This window comes from Tetrao urogallus, assembly GCF_951394365.1.
Source record: "Tetrao urogallus genome assembly, chromosome: 4".
Lineage (NCBI taxonomy): Eukaryota > Metazoa > Chordata > Aves > Galliformes > Phasianidae > Tetrao > Tetrao urogallus.
The window spans coordinates 69,972,991-69,986,168 of NC_136817.1; the positions used below are offsets into that span (position 1 = coordinate 69,972,991).

The 13,178-nt window shown below is 47.1% G+C and overlaps 1 protein-coding gene across 1 annotated transcript in view; it reads left to right on the forward strand.

Annotated features, from left to right (window-relative positions):
- The window catches only part of EXOC6B (exocyst complex component 6B), a gene marked incomplete at both ends in the record, with an annotated part of 241,370 nt that overhangs the window by 106,089 nt on the left and 122,103 nt on the right, over nucleotides 1–13,178 (forward strand). Inside the window, 1 exon segment of the mRNA XM_079534332.1 lies at nucleotides 5,192–5,260. Within this exon segment, the coding sequence (XP_079390458.1) occupies nucleotides 5,192–5,260 (69 nt within the window).

A 13,178-nucleotide genomic window follows, 5' to 3' on the forward strand; every position in this document is an offset into this window, starting at 1 on the left:
CTCCAAGCAGTGGACATTTTCTGGGGAAGCAAAACAAAACGATCCACAAATTTCCCCAATATTTCATTGCTGAGCACAATGCATGGAATGTCTCTTTTGTCAGTTTGGTTTTGGTGTCACAGCTGTGTCCCCTCTCAGCCTACTCAGTAAAAGCACAGTGAGAAGCAGGGAGGGCACTGCTGCTGGGTGGGTCAGTAATTCACTTAATGCCAGCTCAAACTGGTACAGGTATACACTGTCAATGCTAAACTCTTTGGTGAGGTTTCTGGCAGTGACAGGGCAACATGAATGTTGTTTTCCATGGCTGATGCTTATTTCCACCTTTTCAACTGGTAGCTTGATCTCTGCACCTTCCAGTTATCTCCTCTGTGTAGTGACAAAAGGCAGAGTACTGCTAGGGCAGAGCTTGAGACTTCTGTTTGGAGGACAGCCAGTGGTGGGTGAATCTGGGAGGGAGGAATGAAGGGTTCCTGCCCCCAGTCCTACTCAGAGCTGAAAACAGAATGATGTTCAGAGGTGGTTCTTGTGAAGTGTTTGGCAGGAGAGACCTTCTGATCCCCTCCCTGGCTGAATCTGCAAAAAGTGGGTTAAATACAATCCTTTTAATCTCTGGGAAATAATTGAGCCCTGCAGCAGGCTGCGATACAGAGTTTTCCATCGAGGCTGGATGAACTGCTCCAGAGATCTCAGAGTTCCTCTCCCCCTTCATCCAGGAACAGAATTAACAAGAGAAGCTTTGAAAGGAACAGAGGACCAGAAGAGTTTTGCTTCCACTGTTGCATTTATTTTTTAATGTAGATCATTTTCTCTCTTGGGCAGCAATGGGGAGCAGTGCCAGCTGCATTCAAGAAGACCATTGTGAGGCGTGGTTCCCCACTCCATTAGAGTTCTGCACTCTGGAGACATCATAGTCCAGACAGATGCTTCACTGTGGTGGAAGCTCCCACTGTAATGAGAGCAAGAGCGTGGGCACAGCTGTAAAGCGAGCTGGGAGATGACTTGAGTTCAGTTTTTATGAATGTCAAGTGGTAGGATGAGGATCAGTGTTTCATACTGAGCAGCTCCATGGCCTGCTCAGTGTGTGCCAGCTGCTCCCTTTGTAGTGTTCTGGATGCTTTTTAGTACAAAGCTCATCCAGATTCTTCTCGTTTCCAGTGACTTTTCTTTTGCCATCCCGTTGAATCCATCACGTCAAAGCTCGCCTGCATTCTCCCTCATTTCTTCTTGTTCCCCAGAAGTCTGGCCAGGCGTTTGTGACGTGGTTGGGTGGGAATGGACCTCCTGGTTCTCCTCTGTGGGAGAGGGAAGGTTGTAAGGAAAGAGTAACAGCTCCTCATCTCTCACTGAAGAACAAATCTACAAATTCCAGACGGTTCTCTGTTTGGAGAGGAAGTTTGGCAATGAGGACATCAGCAGGTGTGAGGTGTAGCCAAAACTCATCATACTTCTGGCATTCTTTCAGGTTGACCTGACTGTAGGAGTGTTGTAATTCTCTAAGTGAAGGTGAGAGATTGATGACAGTTTAGGGAACTAGAATTGGGACCCTCTCTCTCAGCTTCTCCTGATAAATGGCTGCGTTGGGTGCCATCAGCCTCCACTTTCTGCTTGCTCTCACTAGTAATTCCACACACACAAAAAAAACAACAACAAAAAAACCATCTTGGACATGGAGAGAAAACTTTTTGTTCCCAGACAAAGCTGTCTGCTTGCTGTCTCCAATGTCAGCCAGAATGAGATCAGTCTGCAGGACGATGTGGCAGCTTCCAGTACTGCAATGCTCTGAGCGTCCTCCAAGAGCTGCTGGTACCCAGAGAGATAAGATGAGAATTGTTGAAGGTACACAAAACCAATGCTTCTTTCAGCAGTAGGGGCTTATTTTGTAAAGTGAACACATTCTGAATGTTGGTCAGGCACTGGCACTGCTGCCCAGGGAGTGGTGGGGTCACCATCCCTGGAGAAGTTCCAGAACTGTGGAGATGTGGCACTGAGGAACGTGGTCAGAGGGTGAGCTTAGAGGTCTTCTCCAGTGTCTATACCAGTGAAAAGAGCCGGGGTGCTAAATGTCATAGGCTGGACTTGTGGCTGCAGTACTGTGTGTGCATGCATTCATTGCAAAGATGTTCAGAGGGCTGCAGCACCTCCCCTACAAAGACAGGCTGAGGGAGCTGGGCTTGTTCAGCCTGGAGAAGAGAAGCTGCAGGGTGACCTCATTGCAGCCTGCAGTACCTAAAGGGAGCCTACAGACAGGGGGGGAGTCAGCTCTGTGAAAGGGTAGATAACTACAGGACAAGGGGAAATGGTTTGAAGTTGAGGGAGGAAAGATTTATGTTGGATATCAGGGGGAAGTTGTTTTCTATGAGGGTGGTGAGGTGCTGGAACAGCTGCCCAGAGAGGCTGTGATGCCCCATCCATTCCTGGAGGTGTTGAAGGCCAGGTTGTTTGGGGCCCTGGGCAGCCTGGGCTGCTATGAAATGTGGAGGTTGGTGGCCCTGCATGTGGCAGCGAGGTGGATTGGGCTTGATGATCCTTGAGGTCCCTTCCAACCCAAGGCATTCTATGATTCTGTGATCTGCACCAGTGAGCCCATGTACTTGGGTTAATGGGTCAAAGTGACAGGTCAGTAACCTGTGTTTCTGGCTCACGAATCCTGGTGTTTCAAAGTGGATTTTTCTTTCCTAATGAAATAGGAGCAAATGTATCTATGCTTGTGTCATGTCATTACATCAGAAAGCAGCAAGGATCAGAGAGATTAAAGCCATTGTATTGCAGATTTGTATAGAACCAGAACGGAGCATCTCTCATCAGAGACAGCATAGAATCATCATAGAATCAGTTGGTGTTGAAAAGGACACATAGAGGCCATCTGGTCCAGCTCCCCTGCAGTGAACAGGAACAGCTACAACTCTATCAGTTGCTCAGAGCTGTTTCCAGCTGCATTTCTAGGGATGGGGCATCCACCGAGCCATCTCTGGCACATGGTTGTGACCGTGTCAGCTGCAGATGGACATTTACACTGAAAACAAGGCTCTAATGGGTTAAATTTTCTACAGTCAGCATTGAACCCAACTGAAAGTGCTCCTGCAGAAGGCAGGGGTTGGGCTGTTTGCAGAGGCTGACAGCTCTGTACCGTGAGTGTGCCGAATGCGGGGTTTGGGAACGAGGTCTGCGGAACAGGAGAACCCTGGACAAAATGAATCAACTCGTTGTTCTACAAACTAAAAGGGGGGGGGGGGGAAAGATTAGGCAGAAGTGGAGATGTCGGAGGAGTAATTGGTTCTGTTGAGGTTTATTTCTGTTTCTGAATGCTGGGGAAGAAACTCAAATAGGTGCTAAAGGGGAAGTGCTCAGCCTGAAGGATGCCCATGTTTCCCTTGTGTTTTGGGGTATGGGGAAAGTTGCATGAGATTCCATCGGGGAAAGTGGATTCCTGTTTGGAAAGCCATGAATGTGCCTTCTCTTTGCCTTACAAAGCAGCTCTTACTGCCCAATGTGCTGAAACTGCCTGAGATCTGCATTGGTCATGGATTCATAGAATGGTTTGAGTTGGGAGGGACCTTAAAGGCCATCTGGTCTCACTGCCTGCAATGAATGGGGATGCTTGCAGAGGCTGAAATGGGTTCCAGTGGCACAGTGCTGCTGTGGGGCTGGATGTGGACAAGGTGCTCCTTCAAACTTCATAGGTAGAATCTCAGCACAAGGTTTGGGTGCTCGTTTTCTCACGAGTGCATTCCAGGTTTTGCATGCAGCCGTGTCTGGGAGCCTTCTAAGTGGATTAGCAATATTAAAATTATTGATGTCTCAGATATTAAGTCTGCAGGAACGTCCAGCGTATTCTTGGTGAGCATGTGTGTGGGCTTAAAAGCTTTTACAGAAGATCAGAGACTGTGAAAATGCTGCAGTCTGGTTTGAAAGAATTTCTCTGGAGGAGTGAGCTCCATTTTTGGCAATAACCTGATTTCATGAATCTTTATCAGAAATATTTCCCTGCGGGCCGCGTTCAGCTAATGCTCCAAATCCGAGAGGAGCAAAACCTTCTGATCCTGAATTCAGCTTGATAGGAAAACATCTCCTGCTGTGACGGTGGTGGGAGGGGATGACAGATCTCCCCTCGCTTAGAAGAGCACAGGGAGCTCTCACATCCATCCCGTGCAGCTCCCAGTGCTGGTGGTGGTCACTGGGGATGATTGGGCCCGGCGTGTCCTGGCATTCCTCTGCCTTCTTGTCGCCATCTCTGGAGGTTTTGCACTCTAGGATTCCTCAGCCTGAAGTGCTCTAAAGAAATCCCCACGTTTCCCTTTCCAAGCCCGTTCTGCACTCCCCTACCCAAAGCCTTTGCTGCTCACCCCAGGTGCTTTGGGCAGCGCTGGTGGAGATTGGCATGCCCTCATCCAGCCACAGCTTTCTCCCTGCTCCGTCCTACCTCCTTTTTAGCAAAATGCCTCTTAAGCATAATTAAAAATAAACATGTTTCCCAGGCCTGTCCATTGGTCCCTTTCATCTTTCCCCTTTTTTTTTTCCACCGCATGTCAACAGAACACTCCCTTCCTCTCTGGATTTTGGGGGAGAAGGAGGGTTGCTTTAGCTTTATGCCTTGGCCAAAAAGCTTAATGCTGTGTTGGCTTCAACATATCCAAAGGACAGAAGCTTCTTGTATGCAAATTTCCTCTCTGATCTTCCTCTTACCCTCTCTCCTTCTGTCCCACCCTTCCAAACTGTGCTTCCTTGTCCCTACCAGAGGCTCACTACTGCTGTTGAAAGGTGCTGGAGTCTGTGTGTCTTATTATCTCAAAAAGCAAAAGAAGAATTCGTGTTTTTAAAGAAATCAAACTAAAAATACAGAGAAAGGCTGTTGTTGTTATGTTGCATGGGTGCCAAGGGTGCCTAAGCTTATATTGAAGCTTACGATCAAAATTAAATCTCTGCTGAGCGGGTTAACAAAAGGATGCAAAATGAATGTGATTTCAGAGGGAAGCTCAGATGGAACAAAAATGATATTCAGTGATGGTTTTCTGCTCTGAGAAACTTGTAGAATTGTATGTGCACATATGTAGACAGGTGTCAAGAATCGCTGCGATTGCTGCAGCCCTGAAATCTCAGTGCATCTCTCAGCCTTGCAGACCTTTGAGCTGCAACTGATTCTCATTGGGGTGGGTGGACCTGCACCTCGTGCTGACCTCCTGCTCTCTTCCAGGTGCCCGGGGCCCAGGAGCTGGTGGACTTCTCACCCGTGTACCGCTGCCTGCACATCTACACCGTGCTGGTGAGTGAGCCCTGCTGCTGGCAGCCTGCTGAAACATAAGGGGATATTTTCTCCCACTGCTGCAGTCCTTGGGTTTGCAGGCCCAGTGCTTATACCTTTGGCGCAGATTCATCCTGAAAGAACCCTCCTCTGACCTCAGTAACTTCATTATTCAGTGCAAACTGAGAGGTTGAGGGGAGAAATGGTTTCAGAGATCTTATTTGTAGCGCTTTGGAGAAGTTTTGCTAGAGTTATGCTTGCTGCTGTCCAACCAAACCCCAAGTGTCACTGTGCCACGTCCAGTTTCCCAACAGTTGGGCTTTTTCTCCTTTACAAGCACTGGAAAATGTGTCTGGACTGGAGGTGCTCTGTGCTTGCATTTGCTTGCTGGCCAAGCCATTCTGTGATAAGGTGACCTTTGTAGCTTGCACCTTGACTTTTAATTTTCAGCACACCTTTGGCAATGTATGAGCCATGCAGCATACAAATCTCCCGACCCCCAGACCTGTGTTCCTTAATGCATCTGTTCCTTAATGCTGGTAATGTCTTCTGCTCCGAGGCTCTCTCCTGCAGCTGGGCAATGGGAAGCCAGGCAGCACATGAAAGCACAGCTCTGTTAGCAGCTTTCCTCCCCTTCCTCAGCGGAGCCAGGCTTGAGAGAGCATTGTTTTTAGAGGCACTTCTGAAAGACAGGCTCTCCAGCAAGGCATACAAACGAATTTGCAAAAGGAAAAGAATTGTCATTAAAAACATTTATGTAAAATCTTTTTTTTGTGCCTTCATCTGTTAATGATTATGTAATTTGGCTCCATGGCCATGATTCTGTAGCGGAATGAATAAGTTAACCTACCCAAAATGTGTTACTCTGTTTATCTTGGACAAAGGCTCCCACTCAGAGCTGGCACTGGAAGCCCGATACAGGGAGTGTGCTAATTGAAGATTACAACTGGGCTGAAATGCTTTGTGCCTTTCAAAGTGTCACTTTATTTGGAGAAACTTCAGTGAAGTCTATGTATAATGAAAACAGCCTTAGGAATCCCATTTGTGTAGCTTACAGGTTGGGTTTTTTTGTTGTTGTTAATGCAGGGGTATATGCCTGTGTAATTATGCATAGTGCTGTTATGGGAAGGGTGAGGAACTCTCATGGTTGGACGTAGCAGTTTTGTGCATTTGGGAAGGTTCACATTTATGCAGTGTTGTAGGCTTGGGGCTCAGGGTGCCACTGAAATTTTGTTGTTTCTCCATCTTGTTCCTTTGCTTATTGCCTTGGAAGGTGATTGGTTGTGCAGCTCTCCAAAGCGTATGAAGGAAAGCCAGGCATTGTGGCCAATGCTCTGCAGCAGATCATAGAATCATAGACTGGCCTGGGTTGAAAATGATCACAATAACCATCCAGTTTCAACCCGCTGCTACGTGCAGGGTTCACCAACCAGCAGACCAGGCTGCCCAGAGCCACATCCAGCCTAACCTTGAATGCCTGCAGGGATGGGGCATCCACAGCCTCCTTGGGCAACCTGTTCCAGTGCATCACCACCCACTGGGTTGGGTCCTGTCCTCCTGCACTGAGATCCTTCGGTCCTTCTCCTCCTCCCTCTCCTATTTCAGCCAAAAGCCATGGTAATGAGCAGAGAGAAAAGGTGTGCTGGTGAGATAGGAGTAGAACGAGGTGAGCCCCCCTAGAAAAGCCTCCTGAAAAGAAAATTGCCCTTTTTCTGACCTGTGCTCAAAGCCTGAGCTGGCTTTCTAGGCCCAACTTGAGCTGAACAATGCCAAAGATCCAGCGCGCGTCGAGGGAAACGACCACATCAGTGTCAGACGGAAGGATCATAATGTAATAGTTACCAAAAAATCCTAATATTTGTCATTTACAATAGCGTTATCTAAATGCTTGGCCTGCAGTTAAAAAGGCCCACGTTGAATAAACATTGAGATATTTATTATTTTTAGTGAAATCGACCTTCCAGTCACCTCAGTTTTATGGCTGTGCTGCTTATAAATTCCCAAAGGATTATTTGAAAAATCCTACTCATATCTGCCAGCCTTATCAGCAGGGCAGAAGTTCACATATTGTAAGGCGAGGTCAGCCTTCGGTCATGGTCTTACAGACGGGGCCAGGCACCTGTAAATCCTTCCTTCAGCAACCAAGGCGAAGTACAATATCAAACGGCAACGAGACTTTTCCAGGAAGCGCTGAACTTTCTCAGGAAGGGCAGAGGAGGGGGAAAGAAAGTGAACAAGGGTCAGGCGGTGGTTAATGGAGAGCTGGGCCTTGGCGCGGCAGGACGGGCTCCGGTGGGATGCTTTATGGGGCCATTCATCGGCGATCCCGTGTCGTGTGGGAAATGGCCCTGGAGACGTTGTCCCGAGGAACACATGGGCGTAGGGGAGGCTTTGAATCCTTGGAGTGATGGAACAAAACGTTGCAGGAGCGCGTGTGTCCTTTGTGTTTGCTGGATAAGCTTTTGTTGCTTCGTTCAGCTGTGCGCAGTGATTGCAGTTAGCCCTTAGGTTTCTTGACTGTCATGTAAGACTTCGGAGTTCTGTCCCTAAACGGCAGGTTCTTACCCAGACTGTGATTTCCTTATGTGACAAATGTGCATTGAATTGCTTTATATAAGGCTTTACAGCTGAAGTTTCGCATTGGTCTGAGTCGCTGGCCGTTCAGCAACTTTGTATTTCAGTGGGCATCCTGGTAGTATTGAGAAATGTACAACATCCTTTTATTAGGAAGAGAAAAATAAAACACAAAAACAGGCAAAAGCACCTGGAGAAGGCTGGGACTGTAGAATCATTGAGTATTCCGAGTTAGAAGAGACCCACAAGGGTTATGGAATCATAGAATGTCCCAAATTGAAAGAAACCCATAAGGATCATGGGATCATAGAATGTGAAAGAGATCCATAGGGGGCATGGAGTCATAGAATGTCCTAAGTTGAAAGAGACCCATAGAGGTCATGGGACCTTAGAATGTCCTAAGTTCTTCACAGGGAGAGTGGTGAGGTGCTGGAACAGCTGCCCAGAGAGGCTGTGGATGCCCCGTCCATCCCTGGAGGTGTTCAAGGCCAGGTTGGATGGGGCCCTGGGCAGCCTGGTCTGGTATGAAAGGTGGAAGTTGGTGGCCCTGCGTGTGGTGGGGGGTTGGAGCTTGTATGATCCTCAAGGTCCCTTCCAACCTGAGCCATTCTGTGATTCTATGAACGTCCCAAATTTGGAAGAGACCCATAAGGATCATAGAATCCTAGAATGTCCCAAGTTGGAAGAGACCTATAAAAATCATTGAGCCAAACTCCTGACTCCACATAGGACTGCCCAAAAATCAGACCGTGGGTATGGTGGTCCTTCAGAAGCCAGGAACACTGTATGAAGAAGTAACAGAGAGAGGCAGCAAGGTCAGGGTGCACGCTGTGGGCTCTGTGGACAAGGCTGGCTCTGCTTTTGGCTGGGGTTGAGTGTCAAAAACCCCTTTGGTTTGGGTAGAGCAGCAATGAGCTATTTGAGGACATTCCTCTGAAGAGGCTGCTGGGCTGTTTTGTATCAGGTACATCTTCTCTTTGAGTTAATAGAGAAGTTTGTTGAAAAATGGTAATGTTATTATATAAAGAAGAAACAAGGAGATTTCAGTGCAGCGATTTTGCCATTGACGTTTTTATCTTTTATGTTGTCTTTGACGAAAGTCTATGTAATGCTCAGGTTGCTTTGATCGATATCCAAAATAAATTAGGAAAGGTGAGGTTTGGGCCAGATGGTTTATCTGCTGGAGCATCTGAACAGCTGTTGGGAGCCTTGTATTTCAAGGCCAAGACATGGAATTGCTTTGCTTTACATAACATGAAATGAAAAGCAGTTTTTGTTTCATGTTTCCCATAAGCTGTAGCGAGTCAGAAAGCAAAGAGCGAACGGAGAGCAGAAAGGAATTAAAGCAGAAAGAAAGAAAGGTGAGAAAGGGAGGATAATTTGCAGGCAGGGCGCTCCCAAGCCGTTGTCTGTGGGGCAGATGAAAGTGATTCAGGTCGCTGGAGCTCCAGCATCAGCCCCTGCTGCTGCCTGGTAGCGCTCAGGGTTCGTCTCAGCGAGGTGTTTTTCTCTTGTAAAGGTTTATGCTAATTGGTAACCAATTACTTTGAGGTTCTTCACATGTTGGTGAAGACACTGGTATTGACGCTCCCAGCTCTTTGATCCGAGCTACAAAGGGGTCATTTTAGGGTAAAGAACAAGTGTCCAAAAAAAACCCCCACCGACAACAAGAAAAAAAAAAAAAGGAGCAGATTCTGATGTAAATACGGGTGTAAAAGTGGAGCTGCCTCGCAGCTGATGGAGTATTTGTGGAGAATCCCAGAGCTGGATAATTTAGATAAATAGCAGCTGACAGGTATTTACTATAAATTTGTCATATCTCACCACTGACGTTTTTATCAGCTATATTGCTTCTACCCAGAGCCCCTCTGACCCTAAGCTGCTTTGATGCACAAAATGCATTAGGAGAGGTAAGAAAACGTAAAGCAAATTGAAAAAAAAAAACAAAATAAGCCTATTTAAAATACTCAGTATGAAAGGTCTGTGGGGTGCCTGTAGTAAAATACACGCAGCGTGCTTCGGCTGCGCCCTCTTGGTAAGTTCTGGCTTGCCTGTTTTAGGGATGGGGATGATGTTCTGTGTTCTCTTCACCATGCAGAGCATTGGGAGGAGAAGCCAGGGCTCGTGTTTGCTTCTGGCTGTGGTGGGTTGCTGTGTTCTGACCCCAGAACCTTCCCATACCTCTGCCCCAGTGCAGCCTCTCTCGGGCACCGAAACATTTGTCCTTTAGCTAAGGGTGCAAAACAGCTCAAGTTCTTCTTTAAGGGGTGAGAAAGTCCCTTATAGGAACCACGACTCAAATAATAAGCACTCCCCAACCCTCTCTCTTTTTTTTTTCATCTCTGTAACTCTAGAGTTGTTTCTTTTATTTGATACTGAAATACGAACCGTACCACGGAAAGTCTGTGGCTTTACTTCTATTTTGGAGATCAGGGTTGTAAAGTTTTTCCCTCTGTGTCCTTGGGAACTTAAACAGTTTAAACTCCTTTATTTTCTGGAGTGGGGGGGGGGGGGAGGGAATGGAAAAAATTTCCTTCTTGAAGTCTCTGGTAACTCCTTGTTCATCTCAGACACTTTGCAGATTGTCCCATCGCTCTGTCCTGGCGTATCTCACTGTCTGCTGACTTGGCTGACCCACTGGTGCCTGGTGGAGTTAGATAGCTATAAACACAGCACTGAGATCATAGGGAAAGGCTGAGGGTGAGACACTTTGTGCACCGCATTGATAAGGACACAGGAAAAGCCATTAGAGTGAACTGGTGTCAGTGACCTGTGATAACCATTCTGTACTACGTGCTAATGGACCCTGGGTAGTGTGTCTGTCTGTAGTGGCAATAGATTTAACTTTTGTAATTGTCATATTGCTCTTTTAACCCTGTGACCTTATTACCCATGAGAAAACCACTTGGCTTCGATCAAAGAAGCAGCAAAGAAATCAGTGTTCATTCTAAGCCGGCTAGATATGATCACAGGCAGCCTTGATTCTTAAAATATTCAGCTTGGAAAACAGACATGTTAGGAGGAGGGGAAAAAAAACCCCATACGTTTACTACAATAGCCCGGATGCAGACTGCTTGTCACCTGAGGTTACAGCAGCCCTGCTTTCCCAAGGCTTTGCAGAGCTCTGCCTTCGTTTGCTGAAAATGTACTGATAGTTTACACTGAGTTCATTTTCAATCCCTTTGCAGTTATAGTGGCTAAAGGAAGAAAGAAGCTGTTTGTCCCAGCTGTGGGAAGTGCATTGCATCCACTCAGCATTTTGTGGGGTCGTGGAGGATGGATTCCTATACAGGGTAGGGGGGCAATCAGGAGGACCCGTCCACCCTCTGCTCACAGTGAGGTTGGAGCAAGTTGCTCAGCTCCACCTGCCAACTCTTGGTGCTCATCCTCAGAGCTGCTCCCCAGCCCCACTGGTGCCTGATGAGGGCTTCTTCCTCCCAGGCGTAGACCTTGGCATTTATCAGGCTCCCATCTCACATTGAGACCCCTTCTGATTGCAGTCCCACTCCTCGCTGTGTTGACTGGTGCTCCTCAATTTGGTGTTGATTGCAGACTGGGTGGGAATGTTCTCTGTTGCCTCCTCTGAGTCACTGATGGAGAAGCTAAGCAACTTAGAGTTTAGAACCAGGTGATCGAGTCCAACCCATTCTACACTCCTGAGGCAGGATGGACCCTGCTGGGGTTCTCCACTTGTTATCAGCTCCCATTTGGGGTACAAACTCCAAGCCATGGCCCTCAGATCCTGACCACCAGCCCAGTAGCCCATCCAGCTTATTGCTCACCACATTGGGCCATCCCAACTGAGATGCAAGAATAACGTGGAAGAGCACGTCAAAAGCCTTGCTGCAGTCAAATCAAAGGACATCTGTTTGGATTGTGCAAGCATAGGAAGGCTTTTGCTGAAGGTTTCCTCCATTTCCTGGTGTTGGAGCTCAGAAGGGACCCAGGAGTGTTGGGAACACGCCTCAGCTACCCTGTGGTGGTGATGTCCAGAAGTGGTGGTATCTCAAAAATAACAAGTGATAGTGATGGAAGTGCACTAATTTGCCAAGAATGTCCCTGGAGAGTGCTGAGTTTTCTAAGGTAAAGCTCAATGTAACAGAATGGGAAGGCATTTCTGTTAAAATTCTTCTCATCCTCCAGTCTCATAATAGACTCATAGTAATTAAGACTGTAGGAGACTCCTGTCTTGAGGTCACATCAAGGATCTCCAAGCTGCGTGCTGTTGAGTTCTGAGGATCTCCAGAGTTGGAGGCTTCCTGACCTCTCTGGGTCCCAGTTATGGTGTTTAACCACCTTTGTATCTTTTCCCCACTGTTACTAATTTGAATTTCCCTCTTTGTATTTTGTCTGTCCATTTCCAAGAGGAGTCTGGCTGCATCTATGCTATCGTCCTGCAGTAGATGCTTCCTCGCCTTCTTTCCAAATGGAACCAACCCAGCTTGCTCCACCTTTCCTCTTATGCCTTGTTATTGCTCCTGAAGAAAAGGAAACAAACCCAAACCAACAGTATTTTGTGTCCTAATGCCAAAAAGTGGAGGAGGAGCTGAGTCCCAGCTATGAGTCCTGCTCATGGGCTGCCCTTGTTGGCATTGCCAGTATACTCCGTGTGTGCAGATCACTGCAAAGCAAAAGAGACAAGGTGTGCATGGAAGCAACACTGGGAGAATATACTGTCCCCCTTCTTACCTTGTGCTGCAGAGCATATTAGAAAAATATGATAGAATATTATAGAAAAAGAGGCATGGGGAAAGGTTTTCCCATTGAGGATTGTTGAGCTGTTGGTGTTAGCGGAGCTGTATGTTTTGTACATAAATGAACCCCAGGGAATTATCATGTGCTGACCAGAAACTTCATGTCGTATTATTTCTTTTTTTTCCTAAGAAGGGAGTGCTTGTAGGGGTGGAGGCTGTAAAATAATAAGCTCCCATGCTTTATGCATCTCGCTCGGTGCACAGCTGCGGGTTGCTGTTTTCCTGCTATGTACGTTGTTTCTCATCTTAAAGGCCTGTATGCAGCGTATCTGGGAAATGATTGCCATCCTGTTTTCAATAAAACCCCTTTTTTATGAAGGGTCTTGAGTTGGCTGGACATTAATTCTCAATCTGTTTACAAATATTTGTGCAGGAAAGGGTGAGCAATGTTCAGGACAGGCTTGTGACGCATATACCCACTATTTCAGTCCTTTGTTCAGGAAAATGTGGAAACAAGGCAGAGCCCTCACAATGAACAAATGCTGCCTTCACATTCCAGGAGTACGGTGGCTTTGTCTGGGAGGGGGAAAGAAGAGAAGCATGCAGAACCCAAAAGTTGCTTCAGCTCCTTCCAGTACCTAAAGGGAGCCCATAAACAGGAGGGGAGCCAA